The 27,888-nt window shown below is 33.9% G+C and overlaps 1 protein-coding gene and 1 long non-coding RNA gene across 2 annotated transcripts; both read left to right on the forward strand.

The window, feature by feature from the left end:
• Nucleotides 1-787: 787 nt before the first annotated feature.
• Nucleotides 788-18,941, forward strand: LOC148938947 (uncharacterized). The gene is made up of 3 exons (XR_016143586.1): nucleotides 788-924; nucleotides 2,408-2,511; nucleotides 18,856-18,941. It is a non-coding gene; the product is annotated as an uncharacterized LOC148938947 (long non-coding RNA).
• Nucleotides 18,942-19,821: 880 nt separating this feature from the next.
• LOC148938948 (eukaryotic translation initiation factor 3 subunit C-like) lies at nucleotides 19,822-27,524 on the forward strand. The gene is made up of 3 exons (XM_089107404.1): nucleotides 19,822-19,863; nucleotides 22,210-22,342; nucleotides 26,849-27,524. Exons 1-3 carry the CDS (start codon nucleotides 19,822-19,824, stop codon nucleotides 27,127-27,129), a joined length of 456 nt encoding a protein of 151 aa, XP_088963530.1. The 3' UTR covers nucleotides 27,130-27,524.
• Nucleotides 27,525-27,888: the final 364 nt, after the last annotated feature.

Here is a 27,888-nt window from a genome sequence, read left to right on the forward strand (position 1 = left end):
ATCAAACTGTTTAAAAGCCATGATTATCAGTAGCAAGATAAAAAAAAGAAGCAAAAGACATATCTTTGCGTGAGGCCAAACAAATTATTCCAAATAAATATTCAAAAAGTCCAGCGCCAGCCAGCTAATGTATAAACCAAAACAGGTATTCACTCGATTTTTACGTCACCACGGAGGCAGGGGGGGTTAAACACCATTCACAATTGGGTGTTGGATGTAAGAATTATCCAAAATCTAAATGAATATCCTGAATCAAGGTCACTTTAACCCACAGAAAAATGTTACGAAATAACAGTCACTGAATTAGCTACGGACTCTAATTGATTCCGGATATAATCGTTTTTCAACACTTGTTCAAAACTGATATATATATATATATATATATATATATATATATATATATATATATATATATATATATATATATATATATATATATATATATATATATATATATATATATATATATATATATATATATATATATATATATATATATATATATATATATATATATATATATATATATTATAATTTGACCTTTGTCGGAGGATCAAAAAAGAATGGTCACCTAAGACAGGAGTGTGCAACCCCTTTGTATCTATTTACTTAACGCCAAAACTTTTCATCTTATAAAGCCTTCACTAGTATACATTTATCTTTGTTTTTTGAGTTGTTCTCGTCCTTAGAATGGTTCAGGTCAATAGGTCATGATAGTAGACAGCGTATATTTTCTGAGACTGCCGTAAATTTTCACATGAATTTAAATTCTAGTGCCTTGTCGATCGAAAACTGGTTGCTGCCACTTTCCTATGCGGGTCACGTCTCGGCAATTGCTTGGATCCGACCTGAGAGGTCCACTCAAATTAAAGACGGAATTTATACTTTCCAAATTGGGAAACATAGAGAAACAGGTACAATAAGGTGAGATGAATTTCTAACCAGCAACTAATTGTATCTCCTTCTTCATGAAGTAAAATGACCTGTTCGAAATAAAAAAGACACTAACTCCATAACAGGTAACAAGGCCGTATCCGGGGGGGGGAGCGGGGGGGGGGAAATGACCTCCCGCCCGAACTGTTGTTCGGAATCTTAAAATCTTAAAAAAAATGGAAATAAAAAAATTTTTTTTGTTTTTTTTGTGGTTTTTCGTGTAACCCCCCCCCCCTAAAAAAAAAAATAAGTAGACCCCTCTCCGAAAAAAACGAGGTAAGGCCTGTCAAGGTACTTCAGCAAAATTTTATGACAGGGGGGGGGGGCTTTTAAAAAAAAAAGAAAAAATTTTGAATTAACGTATCTAACGTAGCTAGTTCAGAGTACTGAACTAGCGCTCGTTAAGGCAAGACATAATTTTTACTTCGTGATAGTTCTCAACTGTGATATCCTGTTTTATTTCAATTATTGCACTGTTGATTCTGGGGCCCCTTATATTTGGATTTTAGAAGAAAGGGGCCCACGCTCGTAAGTTTTCTTGAAATGTCATTTTGATGAGTTGAGGAAAGAAGCGAGCGTACTGTATATTTAGCGATATATTAATTACCGATACAATATAATTAGCGATGTCTCTCACGAAAAAGTATTTTGATGAACGTATGGACAACTTAAAACAACTGGTAGAAAATCTTCGTACGGAGAATGCAGCGTTGAAACAAGAGAACACTGGCTTGAAATCTACTCTTGTGGCAGTTAAAAACCAGGTTTTAAGAACTGAATTGTATTTCAAACGCAAGAATCTTCTTATCCATGGGATTCCTAACAAAGAAAATGAAAATATTGAAGAAACCGTAATGTTTTTTTTCAGGAATGTGGGTACGGAACTACAGGGATATTAATTTCACGGCCTTCTGTAGACTTAGAAACAAGGCTAAAAGTCCCAGGAAACAAAAGTCACGTCCGGCATCGGACCTTATTCTTGTATCGGTTATAAATCTTCGACATAAGGACAATATTATGGCTTGTGTTGGTAATCTAAGAAATACAGGGAAAAGCGTCAGTATTGACCTTCCATTCGAGCTGGCTAAACGTCGGAAAGAACTTTTGAGTACGGGTTATAATTTAAGAAATTGTAAAGTTGCCTCCGATAAAATGTCTCATACCAAAGTGGTTCAAAAGGGGACTAGGTTGTGGCTAGAATCTAAAAAGACTTCTAGTTCTAACTGGATCAAGGTTGATGACGCATGCTACGACCCACTTACCCTAGTTTTCCCCTCGGTCAATTCTGATTTCGATTCTGACGCATGATTATTAGTGAGTGCTCGCTTCCGCTTAATATATTATATCTTCAAAAAATGTGCTGTTCTTTAATGTTATTTGTCTTTTTGTATTTTTCCCTGTTATTTGTCTTTCTTTACCCTCAGTATTTACACCTTCCTGTGCTATTTTACTTGTTATTTTTTTTTTGTTTCAGAGCAAAATAATCAAGTTCATGTCATAGCCTTTTTAATTCGGATTAAGAGGTTGACGTCACTGGTGTTCACGCGACTACAGCATGGCTCTCTGTCACCTGCATGGGTAAGTAATTATGGTTGACACTAATTCTCTATTGGGGATTAACGCTAACATAACACTAGGGAAATTAAATGAGTATGAATGTGGGAGAGTTAATTTTAATGAAATTATAAATAATCCGGTTGGTAAAGCCCCCAATATGAATTTTTATGAAAATTTTGAGAATATTATTGATAGTGTGTTTGTGGAGGAGCTGAGATTTTGGGACTCCGGAGCTCGGTGGGTTGATGCACTCCCGGTTGTGCATCTAAACGTTCAGGGCCTAAATTGCTCGTTTGATGATATTCAATTATTATGTAGGAATTCGTGCCCTGCAATTATCGGTCTCTGTGAAACATTTTTGAGCGAAAAAAATCAGGTGCTTTTGGATAGTCCCGGTTATATGTCGATATTTCTTAACCGCAAGACGGCCCAAAAAGGTGGACTCGGATTTTACATCCGAAATAATTTTCATGCTGTACTAAGACAGGATTTATGTACAAATAATGAAAAGGTATTTGAGTCACTTTTTATAGAAGTCCCAATCAACGCTAAGGAAAGGATAATAATTGGCGAAGTATATCGTTCTCCAAGTGGGTCCATAACCCAATTTATGGAAACATTAGAAGATGTTCTTGGAAAAGTTTTTTCTGAAAAATCCGAAGTTGTATTAATGGGCGACTTTAACCTCGACCTTGCGGATCCGACATCTAGACAGGCTTCTGATCTTTTGTCTTTACTAATTTCGTATGGATTAGCTCCTTGTATAAACATACCGACAAGGATTTCTAACCAGACAGCAACATTAATTGACAATATTTTTTCATCACTACACTCCATTAAGAACGAAGTACTGCTTTCTGATACTTCCGACCATTTGCCAGTTGCAGCCTTGTTTCCAATCCTCCAAAATCCACAAAGATTAGTCCCCCAAGATACACCGAGATTATGTTGCTCACCAGTGGAGCTGGATAAACTGAAAGAAGATCTGAGTTCATCTTCATGGGACTTTTCATTACCAGAAAATATTAATTTGGGCAATTATAACGATATATTTGGCCAGTTTTATGACACTGTTAAGGAAAAATTCGCGGCTTATTGTCTAAAAGCTCCTTTAAGGAATCCTCGATCAAGAAGATCAACACCCATAGCTCCCTGGCTAACACCGGGAGTCCTCAAGTCAATAAATAGAAAGCAGAACCTTTGGAAAGAGTACAAAAACAGACCAAGTGATGCTAAATTAGAAGCATTTAAGTTGTACCGTAATATGCTGAAATCAATTATTCGGAGAACAAAAACAATGTATTATACTAAGAGATTTGATGATTGCGGTAGAAATATAAAGAAGACGTGGGACGTAATTAAGGAATTTAGTCGGCCATCGAAAAAACTAGAAGGTCTCCCTAAGTCTCTTATGGTAGACGATCAACTTATCACAGAAAAAGGCCAAGTACGACATCATATGAACAAATTCTTCGCGGAGATAGGGAAATCAACTGCTAATAGTGTTTCTCACTGCTCGGTGTCTCAGACTTGGAAGCAGTTCCTAGGCCCCCCGTGCTTGAAATCAATGGCTCTTGAGGACGTTACAGTGCAGGAAATTACAAATATTGTTTTGTCTTTAAAGAATTCTTCAACAGGTTTTGACAAAATTTCTGCTAAAGTAATTAAACATATCCTTCCATCGATTATAACCCCACTTTGCCATTTGATTAATAGGTCATTTCAACTAGGAGTATTTCCTCAACGTCTTAAATTGTCGCGTGTGATAGCTCTCTTTAAAGGAGGTGACCGTGAGGATCCTGGGAATTATAGGCCGATCTCTCTTTTGTCAGTGTTCTCTAAGATATTTGAAAGGCCAATGCTCAAACGTCTGGTAAGGTTTCTTGAAGCTAAATCTTTTTTCCATAAGCATCAGTTTGGGTTTCGCGCAAAGTACTCTACAGAACATGCTTGTAATAAACTTCTTCAGTTTATACGACAATCTTTAGACTCTAAGCTTAGTCCTGCAGCCATTTTTCTTGATGTAAAGAAAGCTTTTGACAGCCTTACACACAAGATTCTCATTGGTAAACTTTCTCATCATGGTGTGCGTGGGGAAGCATTGTCTTGGCTCTCTTCATACCTTACTGACAGATCTATTGCCATGGAAGATACAGACAAGGAAGTTCCAATTGAATACGGAGTACCCCAAGGTTCTATTCTTGGGCCAACCCTATTCCTGATATATGTGAACGACCTCTACCGACTTCTAAACACCCCAATTCCCAATGTTTGCTGTGGATTGTGTCACAAATGTTACTCTCAGACTATGTCGGCGTCCACATCTGATAGTCGAGAAGAACTGGTATCATTTGCAGATGACACTACTCTAGGTGCTGCAGCTCCGGATGAGTCATCCCTTATTCTAAAGCTTCAAGCAATGACTGAAAAGATACTCAATTGGTTTGACATAAATCAACTAGCTTTAAATGTAAAAAAATCGTACCTTCTTATTTTTTCCCGTACAGGTGGGAGCTGCCCCACAATTACTGAGCTTCCTACACCAAGAGGCTCCATAAGTCGCCCCCCAGATCGATATGTGCGATTCCTGGGAGTTCTTTTGGATGAAAATTTATCGTTTAAGTGGCACGTTCAAGTAATAAGAGTGAAAATTTCCCGTGGACTTGGAATCATCCGTAAACTAAAGCGTTTATTTCCTTTTCCTATACTCCGTCTTTTATATTTCTCTCTCATTTTCCCTTATATATGTTACTGTTCGTCTGTGTGGATATCTACATTTTCTTCTGTACTTGCTCCTGTTCATATTCTTCATGAGAAAGCGGTAACAGTTCTCCAGTCGACTACTCACTCTCCTGTTAATCTCCTTAAGATTAGAGATATTTATGTTATATCTCTAGCTTCGTTGGCATATCAATTCCTCCACGGAGATCTCCCAGTTTGTTTTTCTGGACTACTTAAGCCAGTAGGGGAAGTAAATTTTTACTCAGTTCGAAACAGGGAGGATGTTATGATTCCGGCTACTCCCTCGGTTCGTTCAGACTTTGGTCTGGTCGTGACTGTGGGACGTGCTTGGAACTTGGTTCCTGCTGAGATTCGTCAGTCACAAACACTTGGCTCCTTTAAAAGACAGATGAAAAGTTTCTTATTAAAGCTAAATATTTATTAGTTTATAGTTGTTGTATTGTTTTTTTGTTGGCGTTGGATCCTCGATGATGTAGAGAATTTTTCATTTTTGATTTATTTATTTATTGTCGGGTGATAGGAGGGTCGCTGTTTCGTGTGGACTGTCGGTGAGTTGACTTCTTTTCCTTATAGATTTATAAGTCAAACACTGTTTAGTATTGTTTATGCCAAGTTTTAATATTAGTCATTTATTCTGTGTCGTTTCCCAAATAACGGGCCATTGAGCCCTTTGGGATATTGTTTTTGTTATTGTTATTTATGGAAATAAATGGAACTTGAACTTGAATTTAATAATAACAGTAAAATCTAGAAAAAAGCTACGCTATTTATAGTGTTAGACTATTATCCGCTTGCTCGAATAATATGAAAAACTCCTAGATGGATCGTTACGACATTATATGTGAAGAGAAGCAAAGACGTTCTCAGGAGGGAGGGGCTCTTCTTCCTTAATTAATTTTTTAATTTTTTGAATTTCTGGGCGCTTCTTATTCAAAGTATCTAACACTTTTTTTTATTATTAGCCCAACTCACCCAATATAAAATTCTATTTTTGCTCCTCCCCTAAAATATCCTTGCAGATTCTCCTGAGGAGAAGACCAACTTCCTCCATTGAAAGTAAGTTATTCTTACGATTTTGCCCTCAATTTACTGTAATTTAGCATAATTCGCCAGATTTCCTTTTTTTTTTTCTTGTATAGGTACCCAAAAATATAGGGTGTACATGCCAACAGGAGTGTGCAGTCACTGCTGACGATCAGGTAGCCTGGTTTCGCAAAATTAAAAGATTGTATCCTCCCCAAGTTCTGATTTGGCAAATAGGCATGTGCTGGAATTTATTTCCAGGAGATGGAGCTCAAATTCGAAAAAAAATTGCCGAGTCATATTAATAACATAAGAACTATATAAATAATTACAAACCCAAAGTTTTTTTTTGGGGGGGGGGGGGGTCGAAGGCCTCAATCTTGCGTTAGTGCCTGGCACTGATGCTCAGAAAGAAGAGATAAAGTCCAGAGTTTTTGCTCTTCTTTTCAGACAATCGGTAAAACCTTGGTGATTTTTGTTAGATAATTGACAGATGGGTCTTACCCCGAGAACCATCTACTAATCTTTTACCGAAAATAATTTCAGCATCTTCTTTTTGTCGGAAGATGGATTGGTAAATCGGTAGATCTTCGGAAATTCGGTAGAGGTGGAAACACTGATCAAGTCGGTGAGTATGGAAACTGGCATTGTGAAATGGAATTTATAAATTCAGATTTTCGATAGAGAAGGCTGTGCTGGAGCACTGCAGTCCCCAGAGTTTCCAACCCGAATAAAAAGTCATGGGACAAACAAAACGCAAAAAAGTGAATTGTATGTACAATATTGAAAATGTACTTTCCCCCTTGAGAAATTTTTGAACACTTTTTTCCGTGTAAAAATTTCGTTTAAGAAAATATCAAAACTGTGATGTTTTATTCGAATCTTACAAAATATATTTACCAAATTGTATATATTTGGGCTCCTGAGAGGGAGAGGGGATGAGAAAGGAGGGTAAATGCCTGATCTCATCCCTTTTGAACTTCTATGAACACTTGCCTTACCCTAAAAGTTAAATATATCCTTGATTTGGTGGTTAGGATTATCCTCAACGAGTTTTTTCGTTGTTAATTAATTACTTTATGTTAATTATTTAACATTAATTCAATGTTAATTATTTAATTAACATTAATTAACATAAAGTTTCCTTCAGTATTGTCCTCTCTATAGAAGTTTTCTGCTTTTGCGGCCCTCCCCCCATTCAACCGACGAATCAAAATAACATCTTCGACAGTAATCTTTTTTAAAACTGTCACACACTCCAAGCTAAAATCTAGACTAAAGTAAAAATAAATGACAAAAAAAGTAATAAAAGGTTTTCTTAGGGCAAGGATAATCAAATTATAACACAGCCAATTACGAAACAAATCTCAAAAGCCACATGACATCGTAGCGTCAGGCTATATTAACTTCATAGTCAAGCCTTTTTCTTTTGCAATCTTCCCCTTTTCATAATTTGACGTTTAGTTTGTTTTTATGTCGTAAAACTTCCCGCAAAAGATTCAAGAATAATATACTCAATATTTTCTTAGTAACCCTTGAGGTACGCGTAGCATCTGCTACGTGGAAACTGTGCACTGAACACTGTTATTAAAGTAAAACCTTCCACTTTATAATTTTTTAGGTAACGGAGTGCTATCACGAAACTCAATTTACTTCATTAATAATCCTATATTTTATGATTATTCTTTGGATTTTAATATTCATGTTTCTTTTTCTAATTTCTCGAAAAATTATATATATATATATATATATATATATATATATATATATATATATATATATATATAATGTAAGAGTAACAGGGACTGAGCTTTGCTCGCTGAAAATATACAGTTTTTTTTTAATCTCTTTCACGAAATAACTTTAATTTCGTTTCATTTTATTTACCCTGGATAATAAAACCACTAGGGTATTACACATCTAGATAATTGTAATAGTCATTCAATGAAAAATGTTTTTCCAAAATTAATTTCCCGCAAAAACGAATTTTTCCACCTATCTAAGTCGTTTTTCACGTCGGAAAACGAACAAATATCTTATTACGAACAATATTGTTAAACGAAAAAATCATTGAGCAAAGCTTGGTTCCCTGACATAAATGTTATTATTGTAATTTTTCTGTCGCAATGCGTAGCATCTAAGGGGAAGCAATTAAGAATTTAAGAATCACTTTAGAGCTATCAAACGGGATTTTTTTTTCGAAAACCTCGGAACTAACTCATTTGTCAAAAAAAATGTTTTGAAACTTTTCCTATTGATGCTCACGGCTTTCCACCTTCAGGAGTCTCTAATTTCAGTCAGGAGACGATTTATGAAAAAATATTAAGGAGGCTTGGAAGGGTAAGCCAACTTTTCGAAAGTTGTAACCTATCTAGATTGTGTTTACTCCGGAAAATGTTAGTATGACAGTTTCAAGAAAAAATATATTGTGGTTTCCCTAAAAAAAACCTCTTTACTTTTCTTTGAAAAACTTATTTTGTGGAAAAAGTTTTTTTAATTAATTTCTGTTCGTTTTATATTGAAATAGTTTTTTCAGGGAAAAAAAAATAACACTTTAAATCTTTTCGTTTTTTAAGACTTTATAGTTTGGCCTGCTATTTGTATGCTGGAGAAACATTTTCATCAATTTTTAAACACATACACCCTTTTAAAAATCTGGACACAAATAGTACTCGTTAATTTAGTTGCATACCTCCTCTATTTGACCTGAAATTTAAAACTTGATACCAACTGCAAAAAAAATATGTTTATTTTCTTTGATAGCATGGAAATACTTACGCTATTTTGATTTGGTTAAATTTTAAGAGCAGAAGTAGCCCCGAAAGTTTGAACATAATACCCTCAGTCTTTCTTGGGATACTGCTGAGATGTCTTATTTGGAATTAGCATTATCACAGTGCATTTTGATTTAATCTTAATGCAGCATTTTGTTTTTAAAAATAATTTGCAACTGTGAAAGGGGGGGGGGAAGGGGCGGACTGGAAGGAGGACTAGATGCCCTCCCATCACTGCGGAAATCTAAAAAGGACATCGGCCCTTTCTATTTTCAGTCGAATAAGCCCCTTTCGAAGTTCCCACGACAACTCCTTCGATACGAAGTGCCCTGGTTTAAACAACAATAGCAACAAAAAATATCACTAGTCACTTTCGACTATCAAAGAGGGCACTAGCCCTTTGAATTATAGCCCTTCGGTTATATCGCCAAAGATCCAACTCTTACAAGTATTTCATCCTCTCTTATCTGGGTCTTATCTTTGACTAATTGGGAATCAGTTTCGCCATGTTAGGGGTAGGGGAATGTGTATTTTTTAAAATCTATAGGGAATTTTTTTCGATTTTTTCCAATGAAAATACCCAAAAGGTTATTTTTTAGTGAAAATACCCCGAAAGGCATTTTTCGAAATCTAGGGGGCAAAACATCCTGGAGGGATGTATCTGCTTCTCCCACCACTTGGTACCACTGTTGTGAATGCTCCTTCAGTGGTTCGGAAATTTTTTGTGTTTTTATCTTGTTCAAAAAAAAAAAAAAATAGAAAAATAAAAAAAACGGAACTACGGCCCTTATAAGAATTTTATAAATAAACACGAACCGTATATTTCGCGGCGTTTATTTTTACGCTTTTTTTTTTTTATATTTAAATATAAAAACAATTTTTACTTCATAATTGCTGCAATGAAACCCATGAAGCGACTCTATTTCATTGAAGCAACTCTATTTAGCTTCTGCGGTGCTCAATCAAAGTGGCAAGTTTATTTTTTATTTGGGTTTAGGTTAGTTTCGATTTTTTTTTCTTTTGTTTTTGGGGTGAGGGTGCCGTGTTTTATAAAGGCGAAATATCCGCGTCGTTTTAGTTAGTCTTTTTATTCTACTGGCCGTAGTCCCGTTTGGTTTATCTTCTTGAGATTTTTTTTTCTCTTTGTTTTTGATCTCTACTAGGATACATACGACATGTCCAACACAAATTCAAAGGGCTAGTACCCTTTTTAAAAGTGGAAAGTGTTTGGATGGAAACTAGCCCCCCCCCCCGCCCAAAATTCCCCCAAATACATCCAATAAAAATTTTTAGATAGCCATTTTGTTCAGCGTATTTGATTTCCAGATAGAAAATACGTTTTTGAGGAGGACACTCCCCAACAACCCCCAGGGCAAGGGTTTTAAGTTATATCCTGGGGTATATAAGGTTTTTATAGAAGGCGTAAAATTAATATAAATAAAATTTATATTAATATATAAAATATATTATATAAATTTATATAAATTTATATAGGCATAAAGATAAAATTTAAGGGTGCTTTCCCTTTAAGTATTTCAATTTTGCTCCTGATCGGTTGAGAGAACTTTACATCTTTGACAGGTATTATTTCAAATGACAATTTGTAATGTAATATACTATTAGCATTACCATTTCAACTACAAATAAAATATGCCAAAAATTGATTGAAAAATTGATGAAAAACAAGTGTATATTGTTGTTTTTTCTTGATTTAAGATTTTATTTGGTTTTAGGTTAGTTGGGATTTTTTGTTTGTTTTTCGCGTTGAAGACGCCTTGTTTTATACAGGCGGAATATTCGCGTCGTTTAAGTTTGTCTTTTTCTTCTACTGAATGTATCACCGTCTGACTTTTTCTTCTTGATATATCTTTTTCTCTTTATTTTTATCATAGCTGGCCTTTAGATCTTTCATTATTTGTTCGATCTTTTTGCTTGATGTGTGTAAGATGATTAAAAAAGGGTTTTTTCCTGGTCAGGTTTAGTGATTCAATATTTGTGATTCATGATTATATATATGTGATTCATGTTTAGTGATTCAATATTCATGTGATTCAAGTGATTCATGTTTAGTGATTCAATATTCATCCCTTAAGAATGGGTATTTAGAATGGGTATTAAGAATGGGTATTTATAAACTAACCAGTTTATAAAGACTGTTTTCACGATGAGGAAAAGGTGAGCTGCTTTTGTACTTTTTCATGCATAGGGTTTCATTAACCCTTTGAAAGAATTGGGGCTCCGACCCGGAGCGCTCTTTGTTTTTACCCCATTCATCCTGTATCATCTTCCTTTGATAAATTTGAAAATTCCTGTTTGGGTAGGCTAGGAGGTTGTAATTCCATGGCTGTTAAATATGGTGTACTGTAAGTCGCGAAAGGAAAAAATCAAGGAGGACTCAACGACCTCTTCTGTGAACATCAAGAGGCATACAGGGTTGGACATATTGATTCATCTGCGTTCCTGAAGCAGAGCGGATATCCTCCGTCAATACCTAGTATCTGCATTTTTTCAGGTTTTCGTAAAAATTACTAAATAGGGAAGTTTTTTTTTGAACATAAGAAATCTATGAACATACAGAATTTCATGAATGCAATTTCTTAAATCTGTTTTATTCCCGTCTTTGCTGCCCGTTTTCTGCTGAACGGGCATGCTAGGTTTCGTCATTCTTCTCTAAGTGTTGGATGGGATGGGAAAAGTGGGAAAATCAGTTTTTACTCCCCGTAGATGCTCCCTTTTGCAATAACCTAAATAAAAAAAAATTGAGAAGAATAATGGAATAACTAAATCAAATAATAGTTAGATAAAACAATAATAATAATCGGATGTATCTCAGAACGTATAGTAGACAGAAAACTTCTAAATGCTCCATTGGACTCGCCATGTCGATACAATCGGAGGTCAACCCTTAACTCAAAATCGAATTATAGTGTTATGCTAGGTTTTAATTTCAACAATGTGCACCTTGCGACTCCAGCAACTCCACTTTCGAGAAACATAGGAACGTTAATTTAGCAGGAACATCGTCGTTGTTGCAGTCTCACACCGTTTTCAAAATTGGGAGGGAAATCCGGAAAATGAAAATTATGAGCAAGATAATTTCATACAGTCGCTTATACATATAATAAGTAGGGGAGGGGGGTTTCACCAAAAAATCCAGAAATAGGATAGAAATGTTAAAATTGGAAGAAATTTACGGAAAAAGAGAAAAAAGTTAGATTACGGGCTGCCGTGCCTGTATGTGGCTTAATTGGCTTATGGCTTGGCTAAGATATTCATACATTGTATGGAAGGGGGGTGTGACTCAAACCTAAGTATGGTTCTGTCAAAGAAAAGTACAGTCAAATTATTAATGGTCAAAACAGTTTTTAGAAGGGGGACTAAGATACTAAGGGCCCTTTTGTATGCACACCTGGTTGGCTGTAACATATGTCATGGCATGAAACTTGTTCTATTTTATATTTTCTGTGTTTATTTTTATTTTTATTGTTCTGTGTTATATTTCCTTCACTACTTTCAAAATGAGAAAAAAAAATGATGCCCATCCTCCCATCCTCCTCGAGTAGCTTCCCTATTTTCTAGATTTCATGGTATATGATATAACACTGGAATTTGAGATGCATTTTTGTGAATAATTTGTCTGTATTCGCCTGAATTTGCCTGAATAATTTCTTTTAAAGGTTAAAGCTTTTTTTAGCTTAAAATCTATGGAAGGGTGGTATATCCCGACAAAAACATAATGTTTGATGGTGCAACATACAATCTTTAGTTATACTTGGTCTATCAGTAGATAGGCTACAGTTGATTGCCGAGACTATCAGAAATGAATATTACCAGACGGCTGGATTTTGAGAAAGGTTGGGGTCCTTCAAACGGATAAAACCAATAAAATACGTGTAAAACAGAAGCGTTACTTAACAAAATGTTGGGGGGGGGGGTGGACTTTCCCTCAAATTTTTAATGAATACAATCGTTGTTCTATGACAAATAAATAAAAGTTCAAATGGGGATAAGTCCTTTTTTAGACCGTGAAAACAGATACAAAAAATCTACACAAGATACAAGGTAATTTTGAAAACCTAGGGGGGTTGGGCAATTTTTTGGACTATATTTTTCCATTGAATATACCAAAGGGGGTATTTTGAAATTCTAAGGGACGATCCCTCCTCCGCCAATTGGCGCCCTTGCGTAATGGAAGAATATATCCACAAATAGGTGTACAGGATTTTTTTTGCAGTTTTAGCTCATCTTTGCCCCTCCCAAAACCCCCATATTTCAAAGCTGTGCCTTTTTCTCGAACTTTCCTTCCCAGAAAAATAACTTCCACCCTAAAAGTAAATTTATGCATTCTGTTTCTAACTTAATATTTTGTTTCCTTTTAATTTCTGAAGTTTGATGTTCACTCGAGGATTAATATTTTGCCGATTAAAAGTTATTTAAAAATAATCGATGGTAGATAAAATTCAAACACTACAGCTTCATATCCAACTGCTCTGGAAGTGTTCTTCGTAAATGTTCGTCCTCCGTCTGCTCTTCTCAATATAAGTCATAACTACCTGGTAAGTAGTTCGGCTGCAGTAATAGAAAAGATGTTACACAATATAAATTTCAGGAAAGAATTAAAAATTATTTTTGTGGTTTTCTCTTTTTACGCATTACCACATTGTTGTATGATCTGGTTGTTTGAAAAACAAAATTTATGGCTCACCCCCCCCACCTCCTGCACAGAATCATGGATATACTGACACGACCCCTTGGAATATAGCAGTTAATAGAGCTATAATCACTTTATTATCATATATAAAAAAAAACATCTGAAAGACATTTTTTGGTACTTTTGTCTTATATCCACCACACTAAAGATGTTGTATCACGAACATGAGACAATAACTGATTTTCATGGTCTTTATACCATATTAGCTTCGGCTCTGTAGGAAACTACATTGTAGCTATATTTAATTAAATATTTAGTTGGTATTTTGGTTAGGTTAGGTTCGGTCAGGTTAGGCTAGATTAGTTTAGGTTACGTATTTAATATAATGCGGTCTGGGTGGCCCCGCTTCCATAATTCTTTGTTGTAGTTTTCATAATTGTGTTGATACAGTATTATATTTTCATTATTTTGTTTTTAAAGACTATTTTGTTTTATTTCATTAGCATTAACCAAACTTCACTTCTCGACAGAACTTGAGTGTTGTGGCTATAAGACTCAAGTACCCATTTCTTTAAATAATTTTTTTTTTTTATTTCAGTGTAGCATCTCTCATCAGATTCAGTTGCAGAATTGACTACAAAGAGGGGTTACCATTCATGGGCGCCCATATGGGGGGCAGGGGGGGGGGCTCTTGCCCCCCCCCTCCTGGCTGAATGATGCTGCCTTATTTTTATATTTTTGTTCTGAGATTTCTATTATAGGGCATTAAAAGTAGCAATTAGACGAAGTTTGCCCCCCCCCCCTGGAATTCAGCTTATGGGCGCCCATGTTACCATTCCTCCTCGATTCGGCGACATTAATAATTTCTAATTCCTGTGTAACATCGCAAACACTATCTTTATCTTCTGCCTACTATTACCAATAAAGCAATTTACGAAAAAATATATATACCGCCATAATAGAGCGTAGACCCCCTATCAAATAACCCAGTTGAAAGAATTTCCTACCCTTGGTGGTTATAACCCTTTGATTGAAGACATCTGCATGTAATTTGCATAGAGGAGAAATTATACCGTCGCTGCTTTTGATATAAAGACTTTGAATAGACAAGTCCCGCAGTCGGCCCTGTGTGAACGGGGTCGCATTTCTATGTGGTGTAACTAAGAATTCTTAGGAATTCCAAGGACTGTTGAGCACTAGATCCATATCCTGTTGGATCTTTCTAACATTATAAAAAACTTATATTTACTTTTACTGTTCCAGAAGCTTCTACAATGTAAAAAAAAAAAGAAAGATTCAAGTCGGCCAGTAATGCCAACTCACGGAAACGTAGGGAGGCGGTCAAGAGGTTTTCCGATATTTAGAAGTAAAAATATAAAGATTTTTTTTTTATTAAAATCCGAAGGGGAGGGCTTTTTTTAAGGAAAAACTAATAAAAGATATATTCAAAAAATCCCTGAATTGGCACCCTTGAGGTTGCTTGGATATTATTAAGGCACTTGATTTAGTACCGTATATACAGTACTTTATAAGGCGTTTCTTAACCTCTTTTGGAAAAGATACGGTACTTGTCTAGAATCTGGGTACACACATGAGAAGTGAAGTTTCGTTAATGCTAATGAAATAAAACAAAATAGGATGAAAAGATAATAGTTTAGAAACAAATTTGTGCAATATATTGGCACATTCGGCGGGGGGGGGTAAATCATAGCAGAGAATAAATAAGGAACCTTATATGACCTAACCAAACTAGCTACCTTTTAGTCCCCCTAACCCCAAAAAACTAAAGGTTAAATCTTTGTCACGGAGTGAGTAACACCTCACAAACCTATTTATCAATAGCGGCATTGAGATTTTAATGCGGTCTTTCTTTCGTGTGTACCGAGCACAGTTTATATAATTATCCAGTAAGTTTACCGCAGATGATTTCTGGCTCTTCATTCTCGGTGCGAACAAAAAGCTCCTCCCACTTATTTGTGCACTTATTGTCCACTTATTGGTGAGCCGGCCAAGTGGTTTTGTCAGTACTTGTTCCGTAGGTGATTATTCTTTGTCTACCCGTGAAAAGATCTAATGCCGCTTATCAGGGCCGTATCCAGGATTTTTGTTCAGGGGGGGGGTTTACTAATTTTTGACTTTTTTTGGGGGGTTTTACTAATTTTTGACTCAGTTTTCGACTAATTTTACTGATTTTTACCTAGGTTTTACTAATTTTCGACTTTTTTTCGAGTCGGTCAAAAATTTCGGGGGGGGGGGGGGGTTCAAACCGGGTAACCCCTCCCCTGGATACGGCCTTGCCGCTTATGTTTATAATTTCTCTGGAGCACTCGCACCACGGTCCGGGTTTTTATAATGGGTGAGATAGGGAAAGACCATACTGCTAATTATATAAACTGTGGTACCAAGATTCTAGACAAGTGACAAAGATACTTGTGTTCCCTCAAACGAAGTAGTTGCTTATCAAGTGGTTCAGTCTATTTTATTTTATGTTACCTGTTTTTTTTTAAGTATTTTCAAGTTCCTGTTCTTTTCAAAATTCTTTCGGAAAAAAGCTTGAAGCTCTTTTCGCTTGCAGAAATTTTTGGTCATTTTAAGTGGCGGTGCCATTTGCCTGCTATGGCGCTTCCAGCGAAACCTTTAACTCAAATCTTAATAAATCAATTATTTTGATTTCTCAAAAGTTAAAAGATAAATACATATATGCAGAGTCGAATTATGTGGAACGACACAAAACGGGTCTTACCCAATCAGCTCACACTTGTCGTACATCTGTTTGAAATTCGGTCAGTCAGTCGGTACCCAAAACAATCCGTAGGCAATTTTTCTGGAAAACATCAAATAAAAACAGAGTTGGTGGTACTGCTGAACTTAATGGTACACACGAAAGAAGTCAAGTTTGGTTAATGCTAATAAAAAAAATATAAAATAGGATGAATATATAATAGTTTAGAAACAAATTTGGGCTATATATTTCCATATGAGGGGGGGGGGGGGGTAAAGCATAGCATATAGTAAATACGTAACCTAATCTAACCTCGGTACCTCTCCCCCCTCCTAAACCAAAAAAAACAACAGTTTAAATATTTTAAAGTCGATGAGAAACTACGCTATTCGATCAATTTAGATAGCAATTACCCGCTTTACAGGTCTCCATGTCTGCATTCGTTGGACAGTCTATAGCGCTGTGTACCAATTAGGGCAACAGTACCGATTTGGTATAATTATATTACTAGTTTGTTATCTTTAATATATACACAACCGTTCAAATTCGTCGTCTTTATGCTACGGCACCACTGTCAATTTTATAAGAGGCGTTTGTAAACCATTTTCCTCGTTTTTTTTTTTTTTTTTCTAAGAATAGCCCGGTTTGGATTATTATAAAGTAATTATGTGGCCCGAAGGACATAAAAAACTTAAGTGAATAGGAGCCTCTGCCCCTTAGCGCGTCTTTTGTAGAAATTAAATGAATAATAAGCAAGTTTTTGCATAATGATAAATTAGAAATTCTTTGTTACGACTTATCTCTTCGGACAAAAGAGCGAAGGGCAATGTGTACATTTGTTGTTTGTGTTCGAAATGTGGCTACGGCAATTCGAAAGGTATAATGTGAATGTCCCATATTTGTGAAAATTTCTATATTTCGGAAAATTGTATTTATATCCGATTGTTTCTAACAAAGTAAGTTATATCGACTGGTTCAACGATGGGTAGAGCCCATGAGTCACACCAATAGTCCTTTGGCCCCCTTGTAACCCCCTCGGATGTGGGATTTTGAGATAGTCTATGTCTCTTCCACCTTTGTAAAAGAGCCTTCCTTGGTAGTGTTCGCCATTGTTTTCTCCGATCTTGAGAACCCTACCCACCCGCTTCAGATCGACTTAAGCAGGCAAACACTCGCTCCTCAAAAGAGAAGCAAGGTTGCCACCCCTAGTGATTTATCACTATTTCTAGTGATTTTGTTCATTACCTAAGCAAAAAATCACTAAATCAGCACATAAATCATTAGATTATTGAAGAAAATCACTAAATCAATCAAAAAATAACTAAAATCTAGTGATTTTTTCTCCGATTGGCAACACTGAAGAGAAGGGGGTCACCCATTACCCACCAGTGCTTTCAGGTATTTTTTGGCATGAGTCAAATGATGATAATGATGAACAAACACTTAGAGTTCAATCCAATTCAGCTTTTGGTTTTCCACTGAATTGTGTTTCACTGATTCTTTTCAGTTGCAATGTTTGTTTTGGTGTATTTGTCTTGACATGTTTGTCTGTCACCAGTGTGTGCTCAAATATAAAACCAGATGATAATATATTGGGTTATAAATCTAATATAAAATATTGTTTGAAACCAAAAACCTCTTTAACCAAATAAACTGTAGACAAATAATAAATTAGTTACTATTTCATATAATAAAAAGAGAAAAAAATTAGTTTCTTTACTACTACCTACAGCTTCATAAGTAAATTAGTCATATGTGTCTTAGAAAAATTCAGGTGAACATACAGCTTTACTGTATGCTGGGGTTTCAACTAGGAAATTATCTTGATGGGTATATTGTTTGAAATTTTCTTTTTAACATTTATTTTGTTCAAATAGGGGATCTGGGTCATGTAATATTTAAGGTTGTGTTTAAGCATTTCCATTGCCTTTGATGGTTTGTATGTGGATGGAGGGATTTTGGGGTCCATAAAGTTTCAGTGTGGTTGATTTTGTGGTGTAAATGACATTGATAGAGACTTTAAGATTCTACACTTTTGTAAATAAAGATACTGTTTTTGAACTTGTTTCCAATTTTTTTTAAATGGCATTTTTTTAAATTTAAAAAAAAAATAGATTTATTTTTATTTTTTCTAATTTTTTTTTAATAAAAATCAAGAAAAAATATACATACTATAAATAGTGACGGATAAAAACAAGAAGATATGAAGTACAATTCTACAAAACATTATAAAATTACTCCACAACTGAGATGATTTATTGACACCTGCTCTAAATTTTATAAACATTCTTTCAACAGCTGGGAAGGTGCCTGAAATTGTGATGCTATTTAGGTTGAGCATATTTCATTTTCCTTCAAATGCTGGCAAGAGGGGTTTTTTCCTTGGTAAGCATTTTCACCCAAATTTAATAGTTTTCTTGAGGAAATTGAAAGTATTTATTTGTTATTTTCAGTAAGCTCAGAATCTGAGTCTGATACTGAAGTCAGTGAAGATGAGATCCCATTGAAAGCCCAACCTGTACCAACATATGTTGAAAGTTACAAATTCATATTTTTTCTTACTGTTTTGTGGTTTATTTTTGTTCTTTTTCTCTGATTTTATGATTAATAAAGCAAAATGAAATGATGAAGTGGTATTAATAAAATTTATTAAAATAATTATAAGAATATGGTGACTTTGTCAATAATATTTTATTTTATAGTATGCTCATTTTATATTTTATTTGACAACTATTCTGCCAAAATTAGATTTTGTAATTTCTCAGTATAAGGACTTCATTTGTAGGGAAAAAATGAACTGAGAAAATCTCTCAATCTGTTTTTGACTTTTGAGAACATTCTTATTTAATACATGCAATTTGTTTTGGTGGTATATTGGCATTGAATCATTATATCTGTATTGAATATTGTATTTATTTATAGTTAAAGAATAAATTTTGTTTCTGTCATAATAAGTTGAACATTTATCTGGCATTATAAAAAACAATCAATGAAGAAATCCCCCACAATATGAGTATACAAATTAGAGTAGTTTTTTTGTTTTGAATCAAAATAAATGTTAGAAATTCTACATAATGCCATGTTGAGATAAATACAAGATCAGTAGCTAATCCAAGAATTTGACATTCCATAATGTGAGAGCTGGAGTTAAAAGATGTAGCCATTTGTTATGTAGGATTTGTCATAATTTCACCTAGGCTATAGGACAGACTAATCTACTCTTCCCTGTATGTGTTTCTGACAAAAATTCAATCCTTTCTGATCGCAAAATTTGTGGCAGCCTTCCATGATAACCAGTCACTTGATAAATATTGATAATAAGCTCTGTGTCTTCATCATGGTTAGCCAACAAAATAGGACAGACAGTGTTTTAAAAAGTAGTCCATGTCACTTTTCAATATTATATATAGATAATAGTTATGCCATTGAATCCTAAGGACTATTATTCAAAAGTGTTAAAAGTAAGGATAGACTTTCTAAAACCAAAAACCGTGAGCAATTCATCCAAAATCCCATTTATTTTTTTTTAGAAAAAAATAAAAAGAAATGGTCTATTGTAAAAAAAAATCGTTGGAATTGTTGGCAATAGTCTCTTCAGTAGCCAACAACCTATTCATCATTTGTAAGAGAACCACTCGACCAAAGAATTGTTTCAGATTATAGACATTTTGGCAATTTGTTAATAAGTAATTTAAATTTGGTCTTTTTTAAACTGACTTCGTTGTTTATAGTGCAAAAACAAGTAAATTTGAAAATTACTTTTTATCATGGATTTATAATTTTGTATGTGATAGATATGAGTATATAGTGTAGGGAAGTACCTTATCTCACTGCTCCCTATGAATAAACTTTGCTTCTCTAGTTCGAAATTGAAAACTTTTATAATCCTGATAGAATACCTGGTTTGTCACATTATTGGATTTAACACCTCTTTGTGGAATTGCATGAATAAATTTTATCATAAATGCATTCAGAAAATTCGAAGACATGCTACTAAGATGTGCATTTTCCCTTGCTTATTTGTCAGCAATGTTTAAAATGCTTAAAATTATGCTCACCTCAATTTTATTGGTGCAAAGCAGACATTTAATAAAAGACATGAATAATGTGAATTCTAGCATTTGTTTTCTGGTTAGTCATTACTATTTAACCTGGCAGTATCAGTATAAAATTTGTCCTACCAGATGGAATACAAAAATTATCAAATTTAATTTGTTTATCAAGTGGGTGAACATTGAACTTGCTCCTTCCACTGTTTTTAAAGCTGTTGGTATTGAACTGGCTGGCCACCTCTCAATTTGCACTTTGGTCACAGTTACTTAAAACACTGGCTATTCAGATAAATTACAGGATTTTTCTTTTCCTTGTAACATGAAGAATCATATGATTATAAATTTTCATAGAAAAATAGAAGTACAGATGCTGCAACAGCAAGGGCCACACGATTTAGGGAGTCCATATTTTTTTTTATATATAAATTTTAAAAGCTAGTAAGGATTTAATTTGTATCCGAAATTTCTGTAGAAGTTTTTTTTCATTTTTGGAAGATATAAAAATATCAAAAAGAAAAAAAAGTTTTTTTATTTTAAAATCTTATATTTGTGAAATATCATTTTTTTTTTCTTTCTTTTTTCTAAATGTTTAAGTTTTTTTGTGGTATTATGGACTGTATTTTACCACCTTAACACTTAATTATATTTTTATGTAATATAATATATTTATCTAAAAAAATTTCTATCAAAAGCCATTAAGGCCAGAATTCGAATTTTTTATTAATAAAACAAAAAAATAAAAAATAAAAAAAAAAAAAAAAAAAACACAAAAGTGGAACCCATTGGCAAACCACGACAATAACAAACTGTCAAAACCATTAATTATAAAAAAATAATTCATGTCAAAAATTTAAGAAAATTAAAAATTTAAAAAATAAAACATATGTAATTAAAACTATTTTTAAAATTTTTAAAAATATAAAATATAAACCGGGGTAGAAAAAAAAAACCGAACTAAAAATAAAAATTTGGTATTACCAGTACAACAATAAAAAATAAACAGAGCGGTTTATTTGATCCGTAATGAAGGGTGCAAATTTTTTTTCATACCTGGAGGCCAAGCAACGGATAGGGGACAAGATAGGAATGTGTTCGAAAACAACACGTGGCAGGTGGTGTCTGGATGGGGAGTGTCTTTTGGGGAAAATGTTTTCCGTGCGAGGGTTTATTATTGTGAAGAGCATATATTGAAGAAAATGCTTATGTTAATGGAAGAAGGATATTTCACAGATTCTTAAGACTGGTTTAAGGACCTTTTCAGAAAAAAATCATTTATAATCCAATCGTCCCAGATTGTGTACCCCCTCTTGTATTTCTAGAAAACTTATCATGTACGTGCTAAGGGTTGTATCAAAATTATTCATAAGTCTATTTAAAATTATCGTGAAACTTGAATATGCATTTCAATATCATGGCATATTTATTGAAACATGTCACTATCTGGATATATTTCGATCTTTCTGTCATTCAATATCTATATCTTAATCAACAGTTCAGTCCTGAGTCTCTGGTTTTTCTTTCTTGTTTTTAAAATTCCGCTATCTTGTTTTGTTGTACCTTTTTTATCTTTAGTTTTCTTTTCTTTACCTCTTGACGTTTTTGTGATAATTAATATGGAACAAAAATTATTATTTAGATATTATTATTGTTGTCTGAATTCATCATGATTATTTGCCTTCTTTGTGATTTTTTTATGTTATTTAATTATACTTTTGTTTTAAAAATTTTAGATGCAGAGTATGACTATTTTTTTAGTTAAGTGATGAAGAAGAAGATGAGAAACGTGTTGTCAAAAGTGCAAAAGAAAAGCGCTATGAAGAAATGCAAGAGACAATCCGTCAAATGAGAAATCACAAAAAAATCAAGGATGTTACAAACGTGCTTAAAAGTATTTTATAATCTTTGTTGATAAAAAATTTATCAATACATTAAATTAACAAAACTAAGAAAAAATTCTAACAAATGGGAGTTTTTTTTAATCTGAATTTTTTTTCTGATGACCTTATAAGATAAACAGGGCCATGGATTATTACCGAAACGTGGTAGGTTTGCTACTTTCATGGATTAAATCAACTATACAGTTTTTTGTACCTTTTTTTGGTTTTAGTTTTACAGCTAAAAAGTTTGAATTTTTTGTTTCATATAATAGAAATGCTAAATTTGTATTTCTTTAAAAATTAATGTATATTCTCCTTATTTATAAAAATTACTTTTAATGAAACTTTGGCCTATTTTAAAGTAGTATATGAGGAATTTACAATTCAAAAATAATTTGAGTCTCTAGATACTTCCGAAAGCCTACGCACCAATTCTGCTAATTAGAAAATGTACATTTTTTTTCAAAAAATAATAGTCTTGTGCTAATTATGTTATTGTAAAGTAGGTCATTAATTTTTTGGGGGGTTGAAATTGTCTATTAGAGTCTATTATAGACTATCAAAAAATAAATTGGGTAGGATCTTCAAGTGTTCCTGTGTTTGTGCTTTTTTGCGTCTATTTTGTTGGCAATTTTTACACCACTTATTTCAGCTCTTTTAACTATATCTAAAATTTTTTTGTTTCAAAGTTTTAGGCCTTGTTATTGAAGCCAAGGTAAGGTGCACAAAGTGATTTTCAACCCTTCCCTATCAGGGAGGGCGAGGCATAGGTCCCCCGTGCGTCACATAAAAGAAAATATATTTAATTGGTGTTTGACGTAGTTGTGGATAAGTAATTTAACACCTATCGGTATTTAAAGGGGTTATTTTGAATGGCCAGTGTGTTTGTGGGGTTCGGGGCTTTTAACGGTCCGGCGATTACCCCCCCTCCCCCCCGTGGAAAATAAGGCTGTACATAATTAAGAATTTGTATTTTGGTTTTATCTTTTTTTTTCCGTTTGAAAAAAAAGGAAATTTTGCATTTGTATTTTATGCGCCACTCACTCAAGTTTACGCTGTGTAAAATTCGAGAACTTACCATTTTTTTCTTCAGTTTTTTCATTACTTTAGTAATAAATTTGGGCTATATTTTTGTTTTTTGGGGGGGGGGGGGTAAATTAAAAAGTGTCTGCATTCAAAATGTGTTTGGTAAAATTATTCTGCATATTAGATAGTTTTTTTTTTTTTTTTTTTTTTTCATAGTTAACAAAATTTCCAGATACCTCGCTATTAGTATTTACTTTTTTATGTGCCCCCCCAATAAATATTTTTTTTATGACTTAAAAGTTTCAAATTAATTTACACCCCCCCCTCCCCTTATGTATAGCGCAAATTATATATTTGCCATATATTATGTCACATGTTTTGTCTTGTCTCGCGCTAAGCTGAAAAAAACTAACGAATAAACCGGTTTGTTCTCGAGTTTTACACATCGTAAACTAGAGTGAGGTGTCCATAATACAAAAGTACCAAAACTACTTTCCCCTACGGGAATTAAAAATCAAATAAAATTGTCAAATTTTAGGGCTAAGAGATAACTTAAGTACTCTATTGGTCTTTCATAATGCAATAAAGTCAAATTGTCAAAATTTTTCCTGCTGTAAAACAAAAAAAAAAGAAAGTTGCATAGTTGATTATGTCGATGATAATAGTTAACTTAATTAATGTTTCTCAAAATCTCTCAGTATATGTGTCAAAATGCCTTTTTTTCAATTGATCTGATATGGAAAGAACTAAACATAGTATTTTGAACATGTATATATTGTTCATCATTGGTAACAAATGATATCGGTTCATTGTCAATGCTGACAGTGCTTTACCAAAAAGCTACTACATTACCAAATTTAAACATTTGGTAGCTACAAATATTTTACCAATTTAAAAAAAATAAGAGCATTTTCATGTTCTAAACAAAAATACCAACAAATCTTGTTTTTTCAATTAATACCCCCGATGAAGATTGGTGGAGGGGATTTATAAAATTAACCTTGGGTAGCGTGTGCAAAAAAATACTATACCAACTTTGGGGGGCACAGGGAAGTGAATTAAAGATATTTATTATCAAAATATTAAAATTATAAAGAGATTTAACGGGCACCAATTGGATGTAACGGTCAAAATATCTCTGACAAGTGTAGGGCAGAGCTACTTCAAATATTTGGAAAATTAAGATGCTAGTTCAGAACTCGAACTATAGCTGAAATATTCACTAGACCCATCCTATTCCACTGTACTAAATTATATTCATGCTAAAAACGAAGCAAGTCAGATGACAGCAATACAAAAGAAAGAAGAAAAGAAAAACAAAAAAACAGTTGCATATACCCTATTGTGAGGTTTGGAGAAATTTTTTTTTGCAAAATAGTCCAATATTGGCCCTCCACATTTGTAAATTTTAACAAAAAACGAGTCGATTATAATGATTTCATGATTATAAATTTTCTAAAGTTTGGCTCAACCACCAAGACCAATGATTGATGGTCTAAAACCAATAGTCATGCTTTCTTGTAGGTTATACACTTTTTCTTTATTTGTATATACAAATAAACTGGTTTTCTCTTTAGTAGCAGACACATACAAATCAAATAAAGTAAAATATGTACATGCATCCATTTCCGAATTTCGGCTTAGCAATAAATAAAGCCTAGAGAATATCCGTTTTATCCTGGGCATATTTCTGCTACCTAGTATTCAGTTTAAAGACCAACAACACATTTTTGTGTCTATTTCCTGAAACAATTCCTCAGGAAATGAACCCTGGTCCAATGCTACTTTAGCTTGTAGAAGGCAAGAAGTCAGTGTTCCACCAGTCAGACAATTAAAAAGCCTCTCACAGTGTTGGATTAGAAAAATTATCATAAAATATCGAAATTTGTTCGAAGGGATTGGTCAGAAATTACAGAGCTGGTGCAACAGCTTTTTCCCTCAACTATCATTAACCATTAAACTCTAAGGATAGAAATTTTTACTGTCAGGTTAGCTGAAACAACTGAAGCTTTACGAACCAGAGATTGAAGTTTAATTCTGTATTGTTTTTTATTGTAATCTCTATAGGTTGAAGCTAAACCAAATAAACGAATTCATTTTGTTGTCCAGGCCAGTGAGATAGCCTTCCTTTGAAGGATTCTGCTTGGGCCTTAATAGCGAGAGTAAAATTAATTTTCAATACATCTCTAGCCAAGAAGGCATTAGAGGAAATGAACTGGTGAATATTTTGGTAGGAGAGGCAACTCTTCAATCACCTGCCAGAGGCTCTTCGTACCAATAATAAGGATCTCTTACGATTTCCCTTAAGGCTTAGCGATTTCCTGTACAATTTCTTGTATTTTACATATACTTTGTCCAAGGTTAGCGTGTTTTACATGGTCCCCCTCCCCTCTCTTTCATAAAAGATGCGCACCTGCCGTCTGTTCAGGACTGTGGAGTTGGAGTTTTAGTAATTTTTTGCTGAATAGAGTCTGAGTAAAAGATATATTGTAAGACCCTTTGGAGTCGGAGCTATGTAAACACATGAAAGCTGGAGTCAATACATAATAAACAAAATAATAATAAGAAACAACATGAATATTGTAGTCTAATTATATATTATAATTAGCCTACACAATCTAGTTGGTTCTTGCAACAACACATGTGCTCAAAACTAATTGAGAGAATATAGTCATGTTACCCCATTCCTATGTGTCTGTCCTAGATACACTAAATGGTATCTGTTTGAAGCTTCTAATGTGTTGTTTAAAAGGGAAAATGTTCAAGAATTTCGCTTGGCATTACAAGAACACTCTTTAACTCAATGCAGAAAAAGCTTATTTTATTTATCCCCTAATACAACATATGTACTAACCAAAGAGTCTATTAGACGACATGCATAAACTGTTTTGGATGTAGCATGTAACGTTTTATAGAACCGGCGATAAGTAGTTAGCTCACATCCCCCGCCCCGTCTCTTCATAGTTCCGTACCCCCCCCCCCCACCCCCCAAAAAAATAATAAATCTGCAAGTTCCAACTCGATCCCGAGCCGTGAGACAAAACATGGTATACGTATTTACCAAACTATGTATAAAGTTCGTCTTTTAATGGAACCTACTAACTGTGGGCAATTTCGATAATGAGATGCAGTTGGTTGCTTTTAAGTTTCATGTATGAACAGTAAAAGGAATTCTCTCATTTGAGCATCTGAAAACCAGCTTATTGATTGATTATAAAATTCTCTGAAGAAACCACAACCCTTTCTGTACAATCACGCTTTAGTTTTCAGATTAGTTATAGCCTGGTGAGTGTTACTGAAAACTACAAATAAAAGTAAGATTTAAAAACTTCTTTCAACATCGTATGATAGTCGTTTAAAATTGATCTGTGACAAATCTCTTCTAAGGTTTGAGGAATTAATTCCTGCTTACAATAAAGCATTGCCACGTATAAAGAAATAGGACCATGTCGTCACTCCAAGATTTTTACTTCGGGCGCTAACTGAACTAGAATATGTTGTGAACGAACTCTGGGATCTGGGACATGAATACAGTAAGAATAGCATGTCAAAAAATAATGACAAGAGTTTGGCTACGTTAAGGCAAAAACTGAAGAAGGCACTGAAAGAATTTCAGGGTGATCTACAAAAATTCAGGGAATCGGTAGATCTTGAAGACGAAGAGCCATTCGAAACTTTCTTCTTTTTTTTGCTGGGGATGGAGGCTTTTTTTTGTTTTGCATTTATGCATGTCGAAATCCCTTTGAAGGGTTTTCACTATGATATTTTCTAGCCTACTTTAATTGGTATTGATAGGAATTACATACGTGTGCTGTTTCAGTTTTTATTTGGGAGGAAAGGGGTTGCAAGGTTCTTTAACTTATGCTAGTGGATCGAAAATAAAGAAAGATATCTACTTTTATTCATTTTTGTGAATATTTTTCCTTTTTGCATATATTTTGCGTATTTGTGTACCCTAAGGGTACACCTCTTGGCTAACGTGAAACAGTGGTGCTGCGGTAAAGCCAAGTAGATAATGTAGGTATCTGTCCCCTCTCTATGAAGATGAATTATTTCGTTTATATTATAATGTGGAGGGCCAATATTGGACTATTTTGCAAAAAAAAATTTCTCCAAACCTCACAATAGGGTATATGCAACTGTTTTTTTGTTTTTTGTTTTGTTTGAGAATTTTATTTGAGTTTTATTTTTATTTTTTTCCGTAGGGGCAAGGAATTTTGGTGCTTGTGTATTATAAGCCACTGACTCAAGTTTAATCTTTTTAAAATTATATAAAACTCCTTTTTTTGGCTTTAATTTATAAATAATTTTGGTATATAGATTTGCATATTAGAGGGGGGGAGGGTAAAGTAGCGCGGGTCTGCATACAAAATGGTTTAATCCTTGGAAAAGTGGTCATTGAAAAAAAAAACATCTTAAATGAAACATTACATTTACTTTATACTGGGATTTTTTTTTCTTTTTAGTTAAAAATATTTCCATAGACCTAGATATTTCTATTTAATTTTTTTTTTTATTAATCCATATAAAT

This window comes from Artemia sp. Qi Xiang Cuo, unplaced genomic scaffold (genome assembly GCF_049724085.1).
Source record: "Artemia sp. Qi Xiang Cuo unplaced genomic scaffold, ASM4972408v1 HiC_scaffold_23, whole genome shotgun sequence".
In the NCBI taxonomy this organism is placed as follows: domain Eukaryota; kingdom Metazoa; phylum Arthropoda; class Branchiopoda; order Anostraca; family Artemiidae; genus Artemia; species Artemia sp. Qi Xiang Cuo.

Bases quoted from the DNA above. Each gene is read 5' to 3' on its own strand.
- LOC148938948 (XM_089107404.1), top strand. From the start codon at position 19,822: ATGCCATTGAATCCTAAGGACTATTATTCAAAAGTGTTAAAA. The intron at 19,864-22,209 runs GTAAGGATAGAC...CTATTTTTTTAG, and splicing joins ATTATTCAAAAGTGTTAAAA to TTAAGTGATGAAGAAGAAGA. The intron at 22,343-26,848 runs GTATTTTATAAT...TAACTGAACTAG, and splicing joins TGTTACAAACGTGCTTAAAA to AATATGTTGTGAACGAACTC.